We start from the raw sequence: 25,783 nt of genomic DNA, 5'->3' as shown, positions 1-25,783 counted from the left end.
CTATTTATAGTAAATCATACTTTTAACGATGTTCCATAAATATCAGTCTAAAGTGAAAGTGCTGACAGAAAAGAGCCATGCTCTAGTCACCTGGGAAATGGAACCTTCAATTATGGGCCTCGTGGTCTGGACTACTTCTGGAGTCTTCCGGCTCTCCTGAGTTAAAATATCTTGCCGTGGGATCTCGTGAATGGAACGCCCCATCTCCTTGATGGTGGTGATGCCATCATATGGTTTGCCTTTGGTAATGGCTCCTTCAAATGCTCTTATGGGAGGACTTTCCCTTTTAATTTGTTTGGGATATTTAAGGCCATCTTCAAAGCTTTCAGTTGTTGCTCTTGGTGTGCCTTCAAAAAGGATGCAGAGAATATACTTACTAAAATAATATTGAGCCATGTCTAATTCTCAAATAAAATAAAACACTTATAGTTCCACAATGTTACAGAAATATATACTTAAGACTGAATAAAGTAACTTTTTCATAAATACTTACCATAAATTTTAAAATAATGCCTTATCCTCTTGCTGTTTCCAACTGATTACCTGTTTATAATAAATCCTCAAATATGTATTCATCAACCATTTTTTAGAGTTGTTCAAGATATAGCATATCATTCATCACAGTCTCACAGATATGGTTTTTATATAATAAAGAGGTCTATATTAAAAAGCTAGTGAACTATCATCTTCCAATAAGCTCTGTAGCTCAGAGACAAGAAAGTTATAATCGAGTATTTACTATTAAATATTTGAAAAGGGAAAATATCTTGAAAAGCAGGATTTGCACACTAAAAATCACTATCAAACTGTTTTGCCAGTGAGGCAGTTATAAATAAAAAGGCAAAGTTTACCTTGCATTATGGAGCCAGACAGCACAGTCCTCTCTTTGAGGTCAGAATGAGGGCTCCCTCTGGGTAATGCTCGGCATATCAGCCCTTTCAGAACAAGAAAGCAACTCAGTTACCAAACACAATGCAAGAGGGGTCTTCAAGATGTTCATGAAAAACTATTACTATGAAGAAACTATGCATAGATTTAAAATTTCTGGCACCAAACTCATCTTTTAATTCAATTTTCCCACAATTTTTTTAAAGTAACCTTGTTATGTGTCAATTTAAATATACTTAATGCTGACCTGAGAATATATATTTTTGGTATAAGCTCTGGAGAGGAAGAGTTATCATTTTAAATGTGTGAACTACCCAGAAGAGTATCATGGAGAACATAAAAACACCCAATATGATGTCACTCAGTCCTTTGTGAATGTTTTCCTAAATACAAAATGGCCATAGAAGGCATCTAATTATCAGTCAAAAAAGAAGGATACATTCACAGCTCAATTTAAAATCCCACAGCTGGGGTGGGCGTTTCAGCACAGCAAATTAAGTCTGCCACTTACGATGTTCACATTCCATACTGCAGTACTGCAGTGCCAGTTCAAGTTCCTGGGAACTCCCCACTAATGTGCCTGACTGAGAAGCAGATTATGGCCCACGTACTTGAGTCCTTGCTACCTATGGGGGATACCAGGACAGAATTTCTGGCCTGTGGCGTCAATCAGGCCCTGACCTGGCCATTGTGGCCCTTTGGGAAGTGAACCAGCAGATGGAAGGTCTCCATCTCTCTCTCTCTCTCTGCCTTTCAAATAATAAATGAATCTTCTTTAAAAAAAAAAAAGCAAATCCCATAGGTTATCACAGGTAGAAAAGATACAGGATTAGAAATCATTGCTTTGTTCTGAAATATATCTGAAAAAGGGAACCACAAAAATAGAGAAAATAAATTACAAGAAACATGCAAATCAAAATGAAATAATTTAAGTTTCATATTAATACTGCTGAAAAATATGAATCAAGAGGTGTAAATAACCATACACAAATACCCTAAAGCAAAAATAAATGGTTTTGTTTTTAATATTTAAAAAACCCAGCTCTGAGCAATGTGTGTACAATTCATCCCGCATGGAGCATTTTATCTATATTAAAATTAGTTGGAACAGGTAAACATTTAAAGAAGGCAAGTTATTAACAAAAGCAAAGCAAACCAAGGTGATCATTTACTAAAAGTATATCACATGATCCACACCAGGTAACACTGCTCTCTAATCCTCACACAATGGGAGGCAGAGTCCCTTAATTTACACAGGAAGAAACAGGCAGAGACAAACTGACCAGGAAAGGATAAAGCTAGAATTCAGATTCATCTCTTTGCTCTATCCACTACACTACTTTATCTGCCTCACAATTTCAAAATAAAGTTATAATAAAATTTCCATTTTTATACTCACTTAACTCAAACAGAAAGTAATCTACAAATTGAGCATTCAAATCTGAGCATTCTAACTGTTACCTATGATATGACCAATTATATTCCACTTTCAGTTCCATCCACCGTCATGTGACACGTGGTTTATACAGAGATATGAGTAAAAATTTAAACTCATTAATATAAATGAATTTGAGGTAGAAATGACAGAGACTGAATACAATTCAACACTGCAAACTTACTGAACAAAAGTACAGGTATCTAAATAACATTTAGGGGACACTTTACCCTCTAACGGTGCTGATACAGGAGACTCCCTCATTGACATTCCTTGCTTTATATTTCCTTCCACTGATTCATAGCTTCTTTTTAAACTGATTTCATGAGCTGTTCTTGGACTTCTAGTCCCTTCTCGGGCATTCTTAATATCTGAAAAATGTAGAAACAAGAATTGCTCAGAGACCAAGATCTACAAGGGACATTAAATAAGTTATCTTAATTGTAGTCCATTTAATCAAACAGTAGTATCATCATCTGTGTAGATGATATTCATGACAATGTTTTAATTTGTTCAGACATACTTACTGAATGCCTACTGTGTGTATCAAGAACAATATATGCTTATAGGTAAGATTAACAAATTAAGTCCCTCTAGATACACTAAAAGAACTTCAACTCAGTAAATGACTCCTGTGGAAAGTGGAGTCGGCCAGACAAGGGTAGAGGAAGTACACATAGTAGGTGAAGAGAAAAGTGGGAAGAGAGCAATCTGAAGAGAATCTGGGAGTGGGTCATGGAGGGATGGGGAAACCACAGGCAGGGTTTGTGGTTACCTTGAAGGCCATGGAGAATCAACAAGAAGCTATATGATGAACTGCTTTGAATATGGTTAAGACAAAAAGCATGCTGGGAAATCAGGGAGTCACTGAGTGAACAGGAGGAAAGATGATGGTAACAATGGGGATACAGACTCCAGAGGCATCAGGAAATAGACCCCAAATAACTCAGTGAATTGCTAGTTATGAAAAGAGAAAGAGGACAAGGAAGATACCCAGATTTTTGGCTTGGGCAGAAACATAGTGTTAATCAGAATATATGAGGCATGTTAAAATAGGACACAAGGAAGTAAGAAAGCGACCATGCATTATGCAGCATCAGACACTATCCTCGCACACTTTCTTTCTTTATATTTTAAATTCGAAGACAAATAGAAATCATACCTAATGACTACTCTAAGATCACAGATAGTTGGTTGCAAATGAAAACTCAAATTCAGTCACACCCTTGGCTAATGTTTCTATCACATTTGAGTGATTCTTATACAATACTACTACTGGGAAAAATGTAAATTAAGAATACATCTTAAGGGACTGCCACTGTGGCGTAGTGGGTAATGCTGCCACCTGAGATGCCAGCATCCCATACTGGCACCAGTCCAAGTCCTGGTTGCTCCATATCCAATCTAGTTCCTTGCTAATGCACATGGGAGAGCAGCAAAGGACTGCCCAAATGCTTGGACCCCTGCACCCATGTGGAAGACCAGGAAGAAGCCCCTGGCTCCAGTCTGGCCCAGCTCCAGCCATTACAGCCATTTGGGGAGTGAGCCAGCAGATTTTTCCCTCTTTCTCCCTCTGTAACTCTGCCTTTCAAAAAAATAAATAAATAAATAAACCTTTTAATTAAAAAAAAGAATACATCTAAAGAAAATGCTTACATACACAGTTATAAACATTAAAAGTTTTATTAAAGAGTATTTAAATTGAATATTCTTTCCAAGGTAAGAATTATTATCTATTAATTCTTTTTTTTTTTTTTTTGAAAGATTTATTTATTTATTTTAAAGTCACAGTTACAGAGGCAGAAGCAGAGAGAGAAGTCTTACATCCACTGGTTCACTCCCCAGATGGCTACAATGACTGGAGCTGCACCAATCTGAAGCCAGGAACCAGGAGCTTCTTCCAAGTCTCCCTTGCAGGTGCAGGGGCCCAAGGACTTGAGTCATCTTCTATTGCTTTCCCAGGCCATAGCGGAGAGCTAGATTGGAAGTGGAGCAGCCAGGATTTGAACTGGCACCCATAAGGGATGTCGGCACTACAGGCAGCAGCTTTACCCGCTAACCACAGTGCTGGCCTCTACTCACTAATTCAACTCATAAAATATTAATTATGTTAAAATAAAAGTGATTCTATTTAAGTTGAACAGAGATTGTTTTCTTAAGCTAAACTGACTGACCACAGTCAACGATGATGTTAGCAACCACTTACTTGGGACACTCAGCACTCACTTTGCATTGCAGATCACTTTCCACTGACTATCTCAGCGGATTTTGACAAAATGCTTCTTTTACCAAAAGAAAACATGGGCTTGGCAAAAATGTACAGCCTTCCCCACTGCCAGAATGCAGGAAAACCAGCCTGTGTTTCTGCCATACATTACAATACTCACTTCAGGGTGTGCACACAGTACTTACTATCATAGGATAAGATATGTCCACTTTTGCCTTCATAAATTACATGGCCTTTGGATGCAGCTTCTTCTCTGCCTTTCTCAGGACTACTCTCTTCAATGGGCATTCGAGAAATGGATCCCTTCACCAGCGCCTCGGTTGGTATGCCAGCCTGGGACAGAGCCGGGGTACCCTGTCATCACATCAAACACAAGCACCAGAGGAGTCACTCAAGTTTACAAGAAAGGAGAAGGCTCAGAAAATGTAACGCACCTCACTCAGAGTCAGATCCCCCTGCAGCTTCAAAGAAGAAAGCACCAGCACATGAGAAGAGGTCAGCAATTAATTTTTATGAACAAATTTTATAAATTTAACCATTTGGTGCCGCGGTAAGCTTCAGATGCTCACATCTACATCAGAGTGCCTGGGTTCAAGTCTCTGCTCTGCTTCCAATACCAGCTTCTTGCTAACGGGCACCCTGAGACACAGGAGGGGAGACTAGGATTGAGTTCCAGGCTCCTAATTTTGGCTTGGCTCACTCCTGGCATTTGGGGGCTGAACAAGCAGATAGAAGAACTCTTTCAATTAAATAAACTTTTTGTAACATAAAGAAATCCCATGTCTTCATCCACAAACTCTTGCCATATAAAACTGTAAAATAATGATGGGTTTTTCATTTGTATTCCCCACCTGAAGTCAAATCTATAATTAAGGGACTTAACTCTGAGAAAAGAAGTTCGTTTACCTTAAGGTGTAAAATCATGCAAATATTAAAAAGCCTTTAGAAGGCCGTGTTTCACCAAGATGTTAAATTGCTGACTGACAGGGCTAGCACTGTGGCATAATGGGTTAAGCTCCTGCCAGTATCCCATAAGGATGCCGGTTCAAGTCTCAGCTGCTCCACTTCTAATCCAGCGCCCTGCTAATTCATATGGGAAAGCAGTGGAGGATGGCTTGGGCCCCTGCACTCATTATGGAAGACCCGGAAGAAGCTCCTGGCTCCTCAGCTCAAATTGACCCGGCTCTCGCCATTGTGGCCATTTGGGGAGTGAACCAGCAGATGGAGCACTTCTCTCCCCAACTCTGCCTCTACATCTCTGTAACTCTGCCTTTCAAATAAACACTTAAATAATCAATAAATAAATAAAGATAGAAACTGCTGGCTGAGACCCCAGTTCTAGCTTCCATTAATGCAGGCTCTGGGAAGCAGGCCTAACTGGATTCCTTCCATCCATGTGAGAGATCGGGATTCAGTTTCCTCCTCTGAGCTTCAGCCTGACCCTGTCCTAGCCATTGTGGGCATGTGGGGAGTGAACCAGCAGATGGGAGTACTCTCACTGTGTCAAATAAATACAGATTTTACTTTTTAAAGTTTATAATAAAAGTAAAACATGACAGATTAAGCTTTAAATTTAGGATACTACACCTTTGTCTCATATGTGTAGTAAGAAGACGAAAGAAGTTGACATCAAACTGTCTGCTGAGTTAGGGCTGTGGTCATCAATAAGGGGGGAAGAAAACTCTGGTATGGGTCTTTGCTTTGTTATACTAATTATGTGGCGGTCCTATCACCTAAATTTTAGCATGAATAGTCCTCTTCTGGGCCAATGGCCATTACTCTTTCTACCCTTTTTTAGTTACAGAACATTTCTTTTAAGATAAATTGCTTGGCCGGCGCTGCGGCTCAATAGGCTAATCCTCTACTTTGCGGTGCCGGCACACCAGGTTCTAGTCCTGGTCGGGGCGCCGGATTCTGTCCCGGTTGCCCCTCTTCCAGTCCAGCTCTCTGCTGTGGCCCGGGAAGGCAGTGGAGGATGGCCCAAGCGCTTGGGCCATGCACCCCATGGGAGACCAGGAGAAGCACCTGGCTCCTGCCTTCGGATCAGCGCAGTGCGCCGGCCGCAGCGCACCAGCCGCGGCGGCCATTGGAGGGTGAACCAACGGCAAAAGGAAGACCTTTCTCTCTGTCTCTCTCTCTCACTATCCACTCTGCCTGTCCAAAAAAAAAAAAAAAAAGATAAATTGCTCAATGTTTTTTAAGATTTATTTTATTTATTTGAAAGGCAGAGTTACAGAGAGGCAGAGAGTGGCAGAGGGCAGGGAGAGAGAGAGAAAGGGAGAAGTCTTCCATCTGCCTGTTCACTCCCCCAGTTGGCCGCAAATCGGGAGCTGCATTGATCCGAAGCCAGGAGCTTTTTCCAGGTCTCCCATGCAGGTGCAAGGGCCCAAGGACTTGGGCCATCTTCTACTACTTTCCTAGGCCATAGCAGAGAGCTGGATTGCAAGTGGAGCAGCCGGGACTAGAACCGATGCCCATATGGGATGCTGGCACCACAGGCGACAGCTTTCCGTGCTATGCACAGTGCCAGCCCCCGATCATCTTTAAAAAGTGAGCCGCATGGGTTGAAACAGGAGTGAGGGGCTTAGACCTAGTCCTGGTAAACATCCTGGGTCCCCAGGGTACTCTGAAAACACCTGAAACTCCAATAAGCATGATTGAAATTACATGCTTACAGCAAGGAGAGAACGAGAACCATGTGTTTACTCATCCTCCATGAAGTGAGCTCAGTTGTAAACTTTGGAAGTGCTAAAATGGACATATTTAAAATGAACAAATGAAACAGCCTCAACTGACCCAGCTGATTCTGTCTTCCTGCCCAAAGTGTGGATTCTAGAGTGATCAGGAAAAATAATGCATGAATCAACTTATTTTTCTTCTGTCTTTATTAAAGCTAGCTTGTCCTAAAAACTGAAACACACATTTTGGCCAAATGTGCAAGGAGAGATATTAAGAGTTAGTATCTAACTTTCTAGATCACTATATGCCATATACTCTGTAAACCAAGCCCTAGGGAAGAATTAGCTGGATCTAGATTGGGATTCATAAGGTCCTTTGTGGGACAAACATTTCTGCTTTATTCTAGCAAGCTCCCAAGGGATGCTAATATGTCAGGGCACAGCCCACACTTGGTTAGCAAGACCTGAGCAGAATCACTGACAGGCCTGGGAAAAGAGTGCTGGGCCTCACCCCCAAAGAGTAGCACAAAGCTGAGAATTTATATACCAACCAACTTCCTAGGCGAAACTAACGCAGATGACCCAGGGACCACACCTTGGGAACTACCGTTCTAGGGGACAGAACAAGAAACTGAAACCGTGTGAAGACACACAAACTCAGACACCTGCAAGTGCACAGGTTTCTATTTACAACTATTTCCAAAAAGGGGATTTTCCTTTCCACAACTATATAAGAGGCTAAAGATTATTTCACATCTCACATTAACATCTAAGTAAAAGAAAGGCCACTCGTGAATAAAAATTGGTAACTTATTTTCCCCTCAAAATAGAGGAAAATATTTAATATTTGCAGCCTTTATCAATGCCATTCACATCTCATAATTTAGCATGTGATTCTAACAAGGCAGCTAACATACTGAGGTTGTACACCTACATCTTCACAAGGAGAAAAGCAAGCAAATAATTTGTAACAATTCTCCATTTCTATTTTAAGCAGAACATGTGGTAAAAAGCTCTGCCAGCAAGACAGTGAAAGCTCCATCAACAAGGGCCCCATTTCTTCTGTCAATTTCCAAGTAAGTGACCTTTTCAAACCAAGGCATTATAGATAGCATTTTGTGGACAAAACAATGCATTAATGCCTTCTCTAGAGGTGCTTTGCAGATCTGAGGTTTACTGTCACTCAGATCCAGTCCCACCACCCAGAACAGTAAACTTAGCCACGAAACTGGAGTACTGGGACAGTCTGTGAGACATTGCTTCTGTTTCTCCCCAGCCGTTGTTCAGTGTGACATCGCACACTCACGGACTGGGGGTGATCATAACAAACCTGAGTGATGGAGCCCCGCAGGGATGAGATGCTCTCCACTGAGACTTTGCTGGTTGGAGTTCCCCGAGTTATACTTCCCTCTTGGATGGCTCCTGTGGTACCTGAATAAAAACAAAATTATTAGCAAATGATATCCCCTACCTCTCCCTATCTCCCAAAATGAAAACCAACCCTTATTTTGGGAGAGGAATAAGAAGACAATGAAAAAACACAACAACAACAAAAAAATAAAGAAAAGAAAAAACACAACAAATAGTTCTTATTTGTTGACATATACCTCTAAAAAATATTGCAATTATAAAAACTACTGAGGGGCCAGCACTGTGGTGTAGAAGGTTGGGCCAATGCCTCAGCACCCGCATCCCATGTGGACACCAGTTCAAGACCCAGCTGCTCCACTTCTGATCCAGCTCCCTACTAATGAGCCTTGGAAAGCAACTGAGGATGGCCCAAGCTCTTGACCCTTGTCAATCACATGGGAGACCCAGAGGAAGCTCCTGGCTTTTGGCTTTAGCCTGGCCCAGCCCCAGGTATTGTGGTCATTTGGGGAGCAAACTAGCAGATGTAAGATTTCTTTCCCTCTCTCTCTGGATCTTTGCCTTTCAAATAAATGAAGATAAATCTTTTTTTTTTTTAAAAAGAAAACTGTAAAAAGATTTATTTATTTATTCCAAAGTCAGATTTACAGACACACAGGTAGACACAGAGAGCGATTCTATCCATGGGTTCACTTCCCCAGATGGTCACAAGGGCCAGGGCTGAGTGAGGCCAAAGCCAGGAGTTTCTTCTGGGTCTCCCACATGCGTGCAGGGGCCCAACACTTGGGCCATCTTCTGCTGTTGTTTTCCTAGGCACATTAGCAGGGAGCTGGACTGGAAGTGGAGCAGCCAGGACTCGAACTGGTACCCATATGGGATGCCAGCACTGTAGATGGTAGCTTAACCTGCTATGCCATCATGTTTACGTGGAAAGAAAAATTATTTACAATTTCCTTCTTAAAGTTCTGACTTGGAGCTGGGCATTGTGGCGCAAAGGGTTAAGCTGCTGCTTGCAACCCTGAATTCCCATACTGGTGTGCTGGTTCCAGTCCTGGCTGCTCTGCTTCCTATCCAGCTTCCTGTTAATGTGCCTGGGAAGGCAACAGATGAAGGCCCCTGCCACCCAAGTGGGAGATGACAATGGAGTTCCTGGTTCCCAGTTTTGGAGTGGTACAGACCTGGCAGTTGTGTTATTTGGAGAATGAACCAGCAAATGGAAAACCTCTCTCTTTCTCTCTCTCTCAAATAAATAAATCAATACTTTTTTTTTTTTTTTTTTTTTTTTTGACAGGCAGAGTGGACAGTGAGAGAGTGAGAGAGACAGACAGAGAAAGGTCTTCCTTTGCTGTTGGTTCACCCTCCAATGGCCGCCGCGGCTGGCGTGCTGCAGCCGGCACACCGCGCTGATCCAATGGCAGGAGCCAGGTACTTCTCCTGGTCTCCCATGGGGTGCAGGGCCCAAGCACTTGGGCCATCCTCCACTGCACTCCCTGGCCACAGCAGAGAGCTAGCCTGGAAGAGGGGCAACCGGGACAGAATCCGGTGCCCTGACCGGGACTAGAACCCGGTGTGCCGGCGCCGCAAGGTGGAGGATTAGCCTAGTGAGCCGCGGCACCGGCCTCAATACATCATTAAAAAATTTTCTTTCCACTTTTTATTTGGGAGGCAGAGACAGAGAACAGATCTCATCCTATCTCATTTGGTTCTCTCTCTAGGTCTGGGTTGAGGTCAAAGCTGAGAGCCAAAAATGCAATCCCTGTATCCCAATAGGTGGCAGGAACCCAATTATTTGAGTCATCACAACTGCCACTCACAGCCTACATTAGCAGGAAGTTGGAGTTAAGAACCAGAGCCATGAATTAAACCCAGGAACTCCAATATGGAACATGTTTGTCAAAACTGGCATTTTAACCACCAGGCCAAATGTCCACCCCTTCAATTTAAAATTTAAAGGCTGTAACTTGAAAATTCAGTATTAAAACATGTTAATGACTTTAAAATTCACTGGGGCTAAAAGCTTAATGTTTCTGCATATTTTACCTCTGACCACACCTTCATGCTGGGCCCTGACCAATAAACCCTCAGGTTGGGAATTTTGGCTTCGCGGAGAAAATTCTTCCTGCTTGATGTAGGGCAAAGCAGCTGTGGACAAAAGCAGAGAAGTATTAATAAACCAAGTACTGAATTACTGGCTGTGATGCTACAAATGCAGTTGTGTCCTGCTGTAACACACTGACCTGATTTGGAGGACTCCTGTTGCCGTGGCAGTCCAAGAGAGATGGATCCCACCGAGGGCTTAGCTGCCTCTTGAGCATAGGAAGCCTGATTATGAGAAGTCAGATACGTGCCAGGCGTTCCCTAAAAAATAATTTAAAGACTAAACATTGTCTTTTCACGAGGTCAATTATAAAGTCAATGTTCACATGTCTGTAATAGAAGTTTATACCCCTGTCAGGCAAAATTAAGAATACTATTTGTAAAGGCCAGTGTTCTGGCACAGTCGGTTAACCTGCCCCCTGAAACACCAGAATCCCACATCAGCACGGGTTCAAGTCCCAGCTACTCCACTTCCAATCCAGCTCCCTGTTAAAGGCCTGGGAAAGCAGTGGAAGATGGACCAAGTGCTTGGACCCTGCTAGCAAGCAGAAGACCTGAATGAAGCTCCTGGCTCCTGGCTCCAGGCTGGCCTATCCCTAACCATTATAGCCATTTGGGAAGTGAACCAGCAGGTGGCAAGTAGCTCTGTATCTCCCTGTCTGTAACTCTGCTTTTCAAATAAATAATTCTTTTTTTTTTTTAAAGAAAACTCTGCAAAACAAGAAAATATCCTTCATAGACTTCTTATAAAAATTAAAAAGAGCAAAATACGGCTTCTGAACTTCCATAAATTAAACACAGATAATATGTTCCATTAAAAGTTCCAAAAACTAAGCACTTACACAGTGTGCTCAAAATAAAAGCTATTATTATTAACATTTATTCTTCTTAAAAATGCTATGGAGAGAGAATGCAGTGAAAATAGAGTAATAAAGATTCCTGAATACTCTCTTCTATAAAAAGCACCAGAATTATCTGCAAAAATGTATGAATCGGCCTTTAAAGAACTCTGAAAATTAACCAAAGGCTTGCAGAGAACTGGCAGCCTTTACTCAAGAAAAGCCACTGACTCAGTTTAGAAGAGTGAGCTCAGTGGCATTTTAACTTGCTCTACTGCCATTCCTATTCTCCCCATGAGCTCTGGAGTGGTCCTAAACACCAGGGTACAAACCAGCAGACTGGCAGCCAGCATAAGGGGAGAGCAGGGCTGGAGTTCCTTAAAACCCTCATTCCCATACACCTATCATGAATCTGGAGATTTCGCTTGCATAGCTGCCTTATTTAACCTGACTAGGATAGGGAAGGCAGTGCAGGCTTGTCAAAGATGACCAACTTCTCTGCTGCCAAGAGCGGCAGATAGAGAACAAACTACAGGCTAACCAGAGCCCAGAAGGAAGAGCTAGGATCAAGATGCTCACCGATGTATGAAAAGCTCCAGCACACTCCTGGGAACATAGGGCTATGAGTTTTTATACACACACACACATGTGTGTGTATATGTACATATATATATATATATATTTGACAGGCAGAGTTAGACAGTGAGAGAGCGAGAGAGAAAGGTCTTCCTTCCATTGGTTCACCCCCCAAATGGCCGCTACAGCCAGCATGCTGCGCCGATCCAAAGCCAGGAGCCAGGTGCCTCTTGCTGGTCTCCCATGCGGGTGCAGGCCCAAGGACCTGGGCCATCCTCCACTGCCTTCCCAGGCCACAGTAGAGAGCCAGACTGGAAGAGAAGCAACCGGGACAGAATCCGGCACCCTAACCGGGACTAGAACCCAGGGTGCTGGCACCGAAGGTGGAGGATCAGCCCAGTGAGCCGCGGCGCCATCCAAGCTTTTATATTTCTAAGAAAGATGTGAGAAGGCCCTAAACTCTCACCTTTGGCTGACATGAAAGCTCTGCAGAGCAGGAAACGAAGACTAAAGTAGAGCTGCCAATTGCCTTGACTGAGTGCTAAAGGCACACCCCAATATACACAGAGAACCCCTAAACAAAGACTGGAAAATTAATGGTTTTACGAATTTGGGGATTCTCTAATCATTAACTGACCACTAGGCTAACCAAGCAGAACTTTCGTATGACAAATAATTCAGATTCTACAAAATTAGTTCAAGAAAGTCATTAAACAAATAAACAACAACTGAAAACAGAAATAGAAATAACAAGCCCCTCTCCTGTGTGGTCTTGGGTGATAGTTCGCTACTTACTCACTTGACTCAGAAAAATCCCACAAAATCATGCAAATCAAGAGGTTCCAATCTTTGTGTTTACTTCAAGAACACCTGAGAAACTGCCCAGGCTATCAAGGATATGCACATCCAAAAAGCTCTCAAGTATCTGAAAGATGTCACATGAAAGAAGCAAGCAAGTCATTCAGCCATTGCAATGGTGGAGCAGCTGGGAGTGCGCAGGTCAAGCAGTGAGGCTGGACACAGGGTCAGTGGCCAAAAAGAGTGCTGAGTTTCTGTTGTACCTGCTTAGATATGCAGAGAATGATAGGGAACTGAAGGGTTTGGATGTAGATTCTCTGGCCATTGAACACATTCACTTGAACAAAGCCCCCAAGACGCACCGCCACCCCTACAGAGTGCATGCTGGGATGAACTCACACGTGAGCTCCCCGTGCCACATGGAAATGATCCTCACTGAAAGGAAACAAACTGTCCCTAAACCAGCAGAGGATCGGCACAGAAGACAGACAGCCCAGAAGACACTAAGAAACCAAAACTTATGGCTTGGGAATAAAGTCAGCATAAAATAAATGAAAATGAAAGAAAAGGACAAAAAGAAACAATAAGCCCAGGGTGGCAGAAGGAGGATGCAGATCTGATTTCCTGAGTTGCCACATTATATAAAATACCCAGCTTTGACCAAAAATTACTAAACAAACTAAGAAACAAGTGGGAGCCACACATCTGAAATAGAGCAGTGAACAGAAACTGTCTGAACTTTGCACTTAATACACACACTTTATCAGCCATTATAAATATGTTCAAAAAACTAAAATCACATGTAAATAATTACAGCAAAGTATGAGAATGATGGTCTCATCAAAAGGGAATATCAAAGAGAAATAAATCATAAAAAAGAACAAAATAGAAATGCTGAGAAGTATAAAAACTGAGAGGGGAAAAAACTCAGCAAACTAAGAATTGAAGGAAACCCTTCATTTTGGTTAAAGGCAGTAATGAGAAGCCTACAATTAACATCATAGCTAACTGTGAAGTACTGAATGCCTTCATCCCAGCATTTCTATTCAATATCACTTGAAAGTTTTATCTTGCCAGTGCAATAAAACAAGAAATACACAGACTAAAGGTTAGAAAGGAAGAAATATGACTATCCTCATTTGCAAACAACATGCATACATAAAGAAATCCACCAAAACAAAAAAAAGAGTTTAAAAACCAAAATCCTACTAGAAGCACTAACTCAATGTTACAGGAGGCAAATGAAAATACAGAAGTCAATTATATTTCTATATAATAGCAAGAACTGGGATATAAAAAATTTTAGGCCAGCGCCGCAGCTCACTAGGCTAATCCTCCGCCTGTGGCGCCGGCATACTGGGTTCTAGTATGGGTCAGGGCACTGGATTCTGTTCTGGTTGCTCCTCTTCCAGTTCAGCTCTCTGCTATGGCCTGGGAGGGCGGTGAAGTATGGCCCAGGTGCTTGGGCTCTGCACCTGCCTGGGAGACCAGGATAAGTACCTGGCTCCTGGCTTTGGATCAGCGCAGCGCGCAGCCGTGGCGGCCACTTGGGGGGTAAATCAACGGAAAAAGGAAGACCATTCTCTCTGTCTCTCTCTCTCACTGTCTAACTCTGCCTATCAAAAAATAAAAATAAAAAAAAATTTTTAAAAATTTTAAATAGTATCATTTATAAAAACATAAAATAGGGGTTGTCATTGTGGTGTAGCAGGTAAAGCTGCCGTCTGCAGTACCGGCACCCCATATGGGCGCCAGTTCAAGTACAGGCTGCTCCACTTCTGATCCAGCTCTCTGCAGTGGCCTGAGAAAGCAGTAGAGGATGGCTCAGGTCCTTGGGCCCCTGCACCCGCATGGGAGACCTGCAAGAAACTCCTGGCTCCGGATTGGCACAGCTCTTGCGGTTGTGGCCAACTGGGGAGTGAACCAGCGGATAGAAGACTTCTCTCTCTCTCTCTCTCTCTCTCTCTGAACCAGCGGATAGAAGACTTCTCTCTCTCTCTCTCTCTCTCTCTCTCTGCTTCTCCTTCTGTGTAACTCTGGCTTTCAAATAAATAAATAAATCTTAAAAAAAAGATAAAATACACATTCATGGATTAGAGGATTCAATACTGTCCAATCCTACTGTGGGGAAATCAGGCAAAGGAGGCAATTCAAAGATGGCACCCAAAGGAAGTAAGGTGGGCGGTATCCAAAGTTGTCTACCACCAAAGTTGATTGCCTGTGCAGCATCAGGGGAGGTGACGACAACTGATGACGAGTGTACAGACATGTGGCTGGTCCTGTAGAAAATCACCCTGTAAAATGACCTTTTAAGTAATTGGTTGGTCCTTATGCCCTGCCCCAGTAATCCTGCAGTCTTGTGCTTTAAAAGGCTTTGCTACACGCGCAATAAACTGAGTTCTTGCTTGCTTGACTTGACTCCCCACTGCGTCTGACCATATCCGGGATCGGGAGGCTGGGGAACAGGCGAGCGAGCGGCGCACTTACCTTTCTTTGGACCCAATCCATTCTCATTCGGGTGAACTAAGACCCTGCACCTACCCCCTAATCCGTAGATTTAATGCAATACCAATGAAATCCCAGGCTTTGAGCTTTTTAAGAAATTGACAAACTGATTAAATAATTTATAGGGACATGCAAAAGACATATCATAGACAAAATAATCTTAAGAAACAAAATCACTACTATAAAGCTAGAAAGATCAAAACTGTGGTGCTGACAAAAGCGTGGACAAGGGAAAGGGAACAGCACTCAAAGTATAGAAATAGACACACACATACACAGCCAACTGATTTCTAACACAGGCAGTAAAGCAGTCAAGTGGAGGATGAAAAATTTTTCATCCAATGGCACTGGAACTAGAAATCTAAGTGGAAAACTGAATGTCAATTCTAACCTCATACCACACACAAAAGTTATTTAACACTTATTATAGGCCTTGACATAAGATTCAAAACTAGAAAGCTTTCACAAGAAAACTCAGATTATGTCACAACCTTGGAAAAAGCAAAGAAATCTTAATGAAACAGAATTAATCATAAGGGGAAAGGAGTATATATATACTACATCAAGGAAAATAAAAAGACAAGCCACAAATAGAGTAAACATTTCTAATACACATCCATCCAATAGAGAACTTTCAACCATAATACATAAAGAATTTCTACAACTCAGTAACAGAAAGACTCAATAGTAACGGACAATTCTTAATATAGGTTGAGCATCTCTTATCTAAAATGCTTAGGACCAGAGAGATGTGTTTTGGATTTTGGAATATTTGTATATACCTAATTAAATATCCAAGGGATATTCATTTATGGTTTCTATATACCTTATACACATAGCCCAAATGTAACTTTATACATATTTTTATTGTACCTGTGTGGCTTTATTTTTTTTTAAGGATTTATTTGAAAGGCAATTAGAGAATGGGAGGAACAGAAGAAGAGAGACAGAGGGAATGATGGGGGAAAACAGAGAAAGAGATCAATTGATCTTCCATCCACTGGTTCACTCTTCAAACAGCTACAACAGCCAGGAAAGGGTCAGACCAAAGCCAGGAGCCAAAAGCTTCATTAGGGTCTTCCACATGCTTATAGGGGTTCAAGCACTTGGGCCATCTTTTGCTGCTTTCCCAGACATATTAGCGGAGAGCTGGATTCGAAGTGGAGCAGCCAGGACATGAACCAGCACCCACATCAGCTACCCACATAGTGTCACTATGCCACAGCACCGGCCCCCACACCTGTGTTTTGACTGCAATCTGTCATATGAGGTTAAATATGGAATTTTCCACTTGTGTGATGAAACTCAAAGTTTTACATCTGGGAACATTTCAATTTTGAACTTTCAGATTAGGGATGCTCCACCTGTGGTTACATCACAGAGACAGATGTACAATTAACAAGTACACAAAAAAGTACTTAACATCATTTGTTGTTATGGAAATTCAAAATCCAACAATGAGATATTGCTACACATTTACTTAGTATGACTAAAATGAAAAAGACTGACCAGAAAACAGAACAAATACAAAACTACTCTAGGAAATCACACACACACACACACACACACACACCCCACTCCCAGATAACTACACTAGAGAAATGAAAACTACATGTCCACAAAGAACCTACTCGAAGAATGTTAAAAGCAGCTATATTCTTAGTAGCCAAAATGTAGAAACAGTTCAGGTTTCCACCAACAGGGTTGGATAAACAACCTGTTCCAACAATGGAGTATTATTCAGCAGTAAAGAGGAAAAGTACTTACTACACAAAAACCTGACTGAATCCCTAAAATCACTATGCCAAATTAAAGAAAATAGACATAAAAGAATGTATACAGTTTGATTCATTTCACAGGGAGTTCTAGAAAAAGCGAGATGAACCTATGAAAACAAAGTATAACAGTGGTGGCGAGGAGACCTGCTCGGGAAGCCAGGAAAAATTTTCTGAAGTGATGAAAATGTTCAGTGACTTGATTAGAGTTGGGTCACATTGTACACATTAGCCAAAACTGACTGAACTATTAGGCTCAAATCCTATCTCAACTGAAAAAGGAAAAAACACCAGGAAGATTTAATGGCCAAAATCAAAATAAAGCAGGACTTTCCTATAAAGTAAATAAAAAACTATTTAATATTTACAGTCTTTAAAATAAATATTCTACTAGTTGAAAATACTCCAGTCTACTTTACATTACACTAAACTTCAGGGCAAACATATGCCTTTGGTAAGTCAGAACAGGTAGTATGCCCTGGCCACTCAAACTATGAACAGAGTATAGCAAATGCTGCATTTCTTGATGATTGTCTCTGGAAGTTTCATATTCAGATACATTATTCTTTAGCAGTACTCTTGACAAATTAGCACGAGGAAGAGGGAAAAGTTTCTCCTAAGAGACATTCAACAGGAAATCTACAGCAAAGCACAGCCATTTTACCTGTGAGATGGAGCCTCCCATGATGAAAGACGGCTTTTCGGAAGCCACCGTGGTTTTGGACGATGGGATGAGTGGTGGTGGCGGCCTGGTTGGTCGAGTTGTTGGAAGCCGAACCCCTTCAGGAAGATTAGTTATCACTTGATGGGGAGCAGGCTGCAGGACTTTGAAAAGGAAAAGGTGATTTAAAATAGTCAATGTCCTCGTTTGCAACATGATACTTATCTCAGCCATTTCTAAATTTGCAAATCACAAATTAAATGACAGATATAAAATGAAGTCAAGGATGAACATTTCCACTGTGAGCTTCTTTCTCTTGAGCCTCTATACATGATCACGTCACAAATGGTATTGTGAGGCTGAAACATCAACTCCCTTCACATCAGAGCTTCCAAGCTGATACTCGTTCAAATGCTTTCTGCTTAGTCTATGCAAATATCAACCTTAAATGATTTTTTTCTCACTCTCTGTCACTCTTGACCTCACAATGCAGGTGAGAAAAAAATGGTGCTTAAGGGCCAGCTGCTATCATTGCTTCAGACTATGCAGACACGACCGACAACCAGTGAGACGTCCTCTCCTCATGCTGCATAATTTGAGCAACACTAATTGCCTGGCTCTCACAGAACAGTTGAATTTCTGCAGGCCGAAGAGGGATGGTGGAGTTCGAGAATGTCAGAAAATACACACATTCTTCAATCAAAAGCTAATCAATATCACAATGTAAAAGTATGGACATACATTTCCCAGTGGCCCAGTGAATCTCAATGGAATACAACTGAAGATGGAATGCAGAGAAACAAGGAGGTTGCTCTCAAACAGCAAGGACGTGTCCTGCAGAGCAGCTCATTCATGAGATTAACCCACCCACGTAGAGCCTCTATGGGTAGATGGCCAGCAGCCACTGCACTGAGGAGTTTCACCTAGCAGGACACTAGAGCGGGCTGCTCTCATATCAGGCTGTGGAGTGGCTCAACTGACTTCTTTTGGAGAGAGCCTACACAGTGAGGCTGACCTTGCTGCGGTACTGTGCACCTGTTCTTCCTGTTCTAGAGCACGTCTGACCTCAGTGTAAGGCATATAGGCAACTGATTTTCCTATGAAAGTTAAAGTTATCAAAATAATAGTAAGTGTGAAAGGACCAAGCCCACACCATCCATGGGCAGATCTAGTCTATATACTACAATCAAAGTTGGAAATTCCTGGGGGTGAGGGATCTTCCACGGAGAGGTTAGGAAGTACTCTCAATCTAACTCTATGTAAATGACATAATTTTTCTCTTTAAGGGACAAAAAAATGTTTCTTTTCCTCTTAAGGAGAATCAAGTGTTTCCACATGCAAGAGAATCACAACAGGCAAACATCAGATTAGCAAGCAATTCTGTGAATTCAAGTCTAGCCTGAATTACAGCTAAGTTCTTCAAGGGTTTCAACTCTTAAAATCAGCCTGTTGATGCTCATTTCTTAATATTGAGAAAAATAAGTTTAAGAAATGGAAGACTTTCAAAGATGCAGATCAAGCTAATTAAAAAATCCTACAGAACTTCTAAAACCATGAATATAACTGTAATAATATTAATGACGATTACATAACACACAAACAGTATAAAATAACATTCCAAACAGTATAAAATAACTTGAAACATTTACAGAGCATGCCAAAATATAGTCAGATTAAGAACTTTAAATACATATAAATAATTTTGTCTTTATTTAAATGAAATTGACATACTGGAATGATTTTTGAAAATCAGATCAGCACAAAGTAAAAATCATCTCTATGCATTTAGATGTGTAGAAAAAAATGGCAAGAAAAAAATTACCATTCATTTCACTACTCTTTTTCCTATTCTTATCCATTTGTCCTTACAAATAAATTTAGTTTTAAAAACATTTTCAGTACTTTCTCCTCAAAGTATCACTTGAATTTCCATTTAATTTGCTTTATAAATAGTAGAGATTTTATATACTTTATAATAATGAATTTTCTATTAAAGGAATTTAGTTTTTTTTCATATAGGTTGGTACATTACTTGTCAAAAGTTATTCCTACATATTTAATATTCTGTTGCTAGGAAAATCACCTTTTCATATATACATGTTTGTATATTTGACACAATACTGTAGATGTATCAGAAAGATGCGAATTTCTACTTTTTTTCTAAGAAGCTTCAATTTTCCTTTTAGCTCTAATAACTTTTCAATTGATTCCTTTAGGATTTCTAGGTTGATAATCTTTTGATAGTCTTATCCTTAAGTTACAATTTGCCTTACCTATTCAAATATTCAAACTTCTCTTCTCCAGCTACACTGCATTAAGAGATGGGATACCTCTTCGTTCTTAGTCATTATGAAGGTCTCTACTATTTCACTGTTAAGTTTTAAAATCTATAATTGGTTTCAAAAGGGATTCATTACCCAAAGGTATATAAAGTTTTGTCTACTCAGATATTTTTTAAAAATCAGAAACAATTACTGTATTATCAATAGAGCAAGTGCTGGGCACCACTGTATTACATGAAATATCTCAGCCTTCACAAAGAAACTAAAGCTAAGAAGAATCAAATCTAATTGCCCAACTGCCTTCATAGCACCAGAAACTTTTGAAAAGCAATGTAAAATCCAGACTCTGTAGCTCTAAACCACAGAATGACAGTGTCTCACTGTGTATAATGGATGTTGTGCCTGAGGTATCTATCGAGATGATAGATAGTTTTCTTTTCTGCTATATTAGTATGATGAATTAAGTGTCCTAATTCTGAGTCAACAGATTTATGAAACAAACCTTCTTCAAAAGAAAAATCACTTCTTTCTACAGAATTTAAATTGATGATTGTATTAAGAATTCATTGCCTGATCACAATTTCTAGTAATATATTTAAAAATCCACCAGTAATATCAACATTTTTTAAAAAAGAATGGAAATCTAGCTGGTTCTAAACACAACTATTTAGATCACCATGTACCCAGAGCTGGAGAAACAAAAGAAACCCAGAACAAACTGAATTCAGTTACACAGAAGCATAAACTCTTTTAAACCTTGCTTTAGAAACTCAATTCTAACTTTATCTCTACATGTGTAAGTTTGAGTTACTTCACTACAAGAAAAAGTCTTCAACATCATCAGAAAAATTGGACAATACATGTAAACACTACAGGAAAGTAAAAACAATTCCCCAGGCCACAGCAGAGAGCTGGACTGGATGGAAGAGGAGCAACCGGGACTAGAACCCGGCACCCATAAGGGATGCTAGCGCTGCAGGCAGAGGATTAACCCAGGGCACCACCGCGCCAGCCCAAAGTGTGTTATGTAATTAATAACTCATTACTAGTGTGTCTCTGAGCAGGGGGCAGATATTTGGCAGAATCAGGTAGCTACTCCAGTTTCTATTTTACACTAAATAGTGTTGAAATGCATGACATTTTAAAGATCACAGGTCTGGGGCTGCCACTGTGATACAGAGGATTGAGCTGATGTCTGCGATGCCTGCAGCCCCCAGGAGCATCAGTTTAAGTCCCAGCTGCTCCACTTCTGATCCAGGTCCCTGTTAATGCACCTAGGAAAGCAGCAGCAGACGGTCCAGTACCAGTACCCCTGAGACCCACATGGGAGACCTGGAGACCAGTGGATGGTTCACTCTCCCTCTCTCTGACTCTGACTTGCAAATAAAGAAATCTTAAAATAAAATAAAATAAAATAAAGCTCCCAGTTCCCATTTATCAATATAAGGTACTATCTTCTTACATGCTAAGCACTCTGTAATATACAAATAATCCTTGGATTCACTAAAACCCAGAATACCCATGCATATTCTTGTTCTATGTCAGAAGAATTTATTATAGTCATTGCCTGGGACTCCCACATCCTGAAGTGATGAAGAGACTCACATCTACGAGTGAGTCTCGCCTCTGCTTCTGATGCAGCTTCTTGCTAATGAAACTAGAGGCAGAAGATGATGGCCAAGTACTTCAGTTCTTGCCACCCACACAGGAGACCTGAATGGAGTTCTTGGCTCCTGGCTTCAGCCTGACCATCCCTGGCTGTTGTGGACATTTGAAGGAATGAACCAACAGATAGAAGGGCTCGCTCATTTATTCTCTTTCTCCTTCTGCCACTCTTACTTTCAAGTAAATTAATTCTTTATAAAAATTAGAAATCATTTTAAGAAAGTAAAAGTGTATTGTAACTCCAACAGCACACATCTATTCAAATGTGTCACCTGAAATAACAACAGTGACATAACACTGATAGGTGCCTCCACAATATCTACTGTATCTATAATAGTGTATCTACTAATGCACTGAGAATATACTAAGATGCTAATTAGCATACACTATATTATACATAAAATCATGCTGAGTCAAGTGTTGTATATAATAATACTAAACGCTCATTCTTAACTTTACAACCCCTGCAAGGTAATACACATTATTACTGTCACCTTATAGATGGGAAGTCTAATGCTATGAAAGATTAAGTGACTTGACTATGGCCACACAGTTGGCAAATGCCAGGGTAAAGTTAAGCCAGGGTCTGACTGGCACTATCCATTAGAAAAAGCTGTCTCCCACCGTATCACAGAATTAGAACATGATGCTGCTGTGCATGATTTGCATCAAGGACAAGACAACAATTCTCGGTTACTCTGAAAATTCAGACGAACGGAGCATAAAGCGTGGCTCTGATAAAGTCTTCAGCATAAAGATGGGTATTAGAAAATTCGCATTAACCAGAACAATGTTACTACCATCAATAATATTAGTCAATAAAACTAACATTCCTTAATAGTTCACCTAAGGTCAACTGAAGGAATTGTATCTATTAGGGACAAATGTAGTAAAATCAGTTGATTAGCCCTTAACATATAAAGCACAAAAGATACTACTTTTGGGCTTAGTTTTGTTTTCCCTCAGGGAAGTTCTCTCTGGTGGTAGTGCCACCCACCTACCTTCCCACTCTCTGTTAGGACTTTTGGCAGCGCCACATGGACTTGTAGAACTTCTGCATTCCAAATCAATCTGCTCCTGCCTCTGCCGCTGTTCCTCCAGCAGTGCTGACTCATGCATTGCTTTAATGTGTCGCTGGTAGAGAGCATAGCCACTCACTGGGGTTCCAATTGGTATATTACATGGGGTGCAGGAAACCTATAGAAGAAAAAAAATCTAAATATGCCAATAACCAATGTAGTGATAATTGCCATCTGTTACAAGTAATGCTATTTCATTCATATTACTGGTTCAGCCTATTTTACCATTTTAATCTTCAAAAATAATGCTTAAAATGCTAGACAGCTCTTTTCAGAGCTGAACACAATGTAAATCACAAAAACTATGATAAAACATTAAAATTAGAAGCTAAAACACATCCATATGATTTCGGCTTATAATGGCCACATTCCTTGTGGCCTGGCCTAGGGTCCCACCCCTACATCCTTGTCTCTCAATTACCACATCCACTTCTGTGGGTTTAAATGTCATCCTTACATTAATGACACATCTAGTTCCTATTTCTAAGATACTTTCTCCAAATCCCACACTTACATATAAAATTGCCTAACAATTTTCTTGGATATCTCAAAGCAATCCAGAACTTATTCAAATCAGGACTTTGCGTTTTCTAAACTCAATGCTTCTCCTTTAGTGCTCATCATCTTTTTTAGAAATGGAATCTCAGCTGCCCTAGCCAGAAACCTGGTCATCATCCTTGAGTAATCCATCTCTCTCTTCCCACAGCCAGTTCTCATCAACTCCTTCAGAGAGGCTCCCTAGCCATCCAGAAAAACACGGTGCTGCTTCCCAAGCTTGCTTGTTTTTAGTTCTGTTTCTCCTACTTCACAAAGAAAAGAACTCAGGCTGTTTTGTCTAATGCTAAATAAATAGGCCAGAACACAGTTCATGGCCAAACACTTCACAAATAACCAACAGCACTAGGAACCCCAAGAGATCCGATTATCTGAAGACTTGAAGGTTTTCCTCTACCATAGTAGGACTTTTTCACTGATTCTAAAACACACATAACCTTTGCTTTACATATAAACAAGGCTATTTCTCCTTTTGCTATAAAGCCAAATGACCTGCTTTAATTCAATCACATTATTTCCTATGTGGAATTTAAAGTCTCTAAGAAAAAGCTCCTTCCTCTCTGAATATCCACAGAAATTTTTAACCTCATAAGAAATTACATTTTATATTCTTAAATATTTGTTTAAATATAAAAAGTCAGAGCTAGAGAAAGAGAGAGAGAGAGAGAGAGAAACAGAGAGAGACCTTCCATCCACTGGTTCACCTCCCAGATGGTCACAATGGCCAGGGTTGGGCCAGGCTGAAGCTAGGAGCCTCTTCCAAGTCTCCCATGTGGGTAGCAGGGGCCCAAACACTTGGGCCAACTTTTGCTGCTTTCCCTGGCCATTAGCAAGGAGCTAGATCAGCAGTGGTGCAGCTAGGACATAAACTGGCACCCATATGGTATGCCAGCATTACAGGCAGTAGCTTTACCCATTGTGCCATTATCAAGAATTTTTTTCTCTGCTTTATTATCCAGAACAATTGCTAAGGTTTTTTAATGTTATAGACCATGATACAAAAATATTCCCAACAGCAATAAAATTTTATCTTAAGTGGTGGGCGTTGAGGCACAGTGGGTTAAGCTGACACGTGGGATACCTGTCCCTGAATCCAATCCAGTTTCCTGCTAATGTGCCCAGGAAGCAGCAAACGATGGCCCAAGTACTTGGGTTCCCTGCCACCCAGGTAGGAGACCTGGATGGAATTTCTGGCTCCTGGCGTGGGCCTAGCCCAATCTTAGCTATCACAGGCATTTGGGGAATGCTGCTGCTTCTGTCATCTGACTTTCAAATACATAAACAGATAAATAAAACTCTTCACAAAGAAATGCTGTTTTAAACTAGGCAGATACTCAACAAGGACCTGTTTAAGTAAACCAATTTGTTCTGGCAAGTCTATCATAAGCACACACGTAACTTTTACCAATTATCATCAGAGACAGGCATAAAATCCCTGGGGGCTCAGCGAGCTTCCCTGTTGGAACACAGAGATGCTGGGAAGGTGGTGAACACCTAGGGGATGATACCTTGGTCCATACACCTCTTCCATTTGGCTGTTCATGAGCTGTATCCTTTACAATATGCCATAACAGTGAGTAAGGCACTTTCTTGAGTTCTGTGATTCATTCAAGTAAAAACTGTCAGTGAGAGGGAGGGTGGGAAGATGCTCCGATTTGTGGCCTCACTGAACTGAAGTGCAGGTGACTGGAGGACCAAATACTTACAGGGTTGGCCTTTCTGTAAAGTGAGGGCCATCCGTGGGACTGAGTCCTTATAGCCATGGCATCTCACACTAACTCCGGGTAGCTGATCAGAACTGAGTTGAGTTGTAGGACACCTACTTGGTGTCCAGACAGTTGGAGAACTGGGTGATGCAAGGATAAGACAAACATATCTAAATCAAGTGTTGTGGGGAAAACAGTTCCCTGGTACACAAAGTAGAAGCATGGTTACCAGTGGCTAGGAGAGGAGGAACAGGGAATTGTTTAAAAGGAACAGAATTTCAGATTTAAAAGATGAAAGTCTGTGAATCAGTTTCCCAATAATGTGGATACACTTAACACTACTGAATTATATACTTAAAATTGGTTAGGACGGTTAATTTCACGCAATGTGGTTTTCATATTTTTAAAAAAACATTAAGAATCAACTGCAGAAGAGAAAAAATATGTCTATAGAGGTCTTTACATTTCAACTTCACTTTTCTTACATTGAAAACTTACCATTGGTGGGATAACAGCAGCTCGATGCTGAAGCTGAGGCAGGTCTAACGGATTTGGTTTTATTGGGGAGGAGACCAATATAGATCCAGTGGGGTTTAATAACGAAGGCTTTGAATCCAGAGGAAATATTCTGCAGTTGTCAATTTAAAAA

The 25,783-nt window shown here is 40.9% G+C and overlaps 1 protein-coding gene across 48 annotated transcripts in view; it reads right to left on the bottom strand.

Annotated features, from left to right (window-relative positions):
* NCOR1 (nuclear receptor corepressor 1) overlaps positions 1-25,783 on the bottom strand; it is a 168,722-nt gene that overhangs the window by 28,096 nt on the left and 114,843 nt on the right. For all 48 annotated transcript variants that reach the window (XM_051824416.2, XM_070061434.1, XM_070061440.1 and 45 more), the window contains 10 exons: positions 25,633-25,762; positions 22,796-22,991; positions 17,851-18,011; positions 10,834-10,954; positions 10,637-10,738; positions 8,559-8,659; positions 4,736-4,904; positions 2,554-2,694; positions 852-935; positions 91-347 (listed from right to left, as the gene is read on the bottom strand). In XM_051824416.2, the coding sequence (XP_051680376.1) occupies positions 91-347; positions 852-935; positions 2,554-2,694; positions 4,736-4,904; positions 8,559-8,659; positions 10,637-10,738; positions 10,834-10,954; positions 17,851-18,011; positions 22,796-22,991; positions 25,633-25,762 (1,462 nt within the window). The remainder of the gene's footprint in view (positions 1-90; positions 348-851; positions 936-2,553; positions 2,695-4,735; positions 4,905-8,558; positions 8,660-10,636; positions 10,739-10,833; positions 10,955-17,850; positions 18,012-22,795; positions 22,992-25,632; positions 25,763-25,783) is intronic.

The sequence above is a fragment of the Oryctolagus cuniculus genome, chromosome 17, assembly GCF_964237555.1.
Source record: "Oryctolagus cuniculus chromosome 17, mOryCun1.1, whole genome shotgun sequence".
Classification (NCBI taxonomy): domain Eukaryota; kingdom Metazoa; phylum Chordata; class Mammalia; order Lagomorpha; family Leporidae; genus Oryctolagus; species Oryctolagus cuniculus.
Note: the sequence above shows the minus strand (reverse complement) of the source record. Positions and strands in the feature narration are given on the sequence as shown.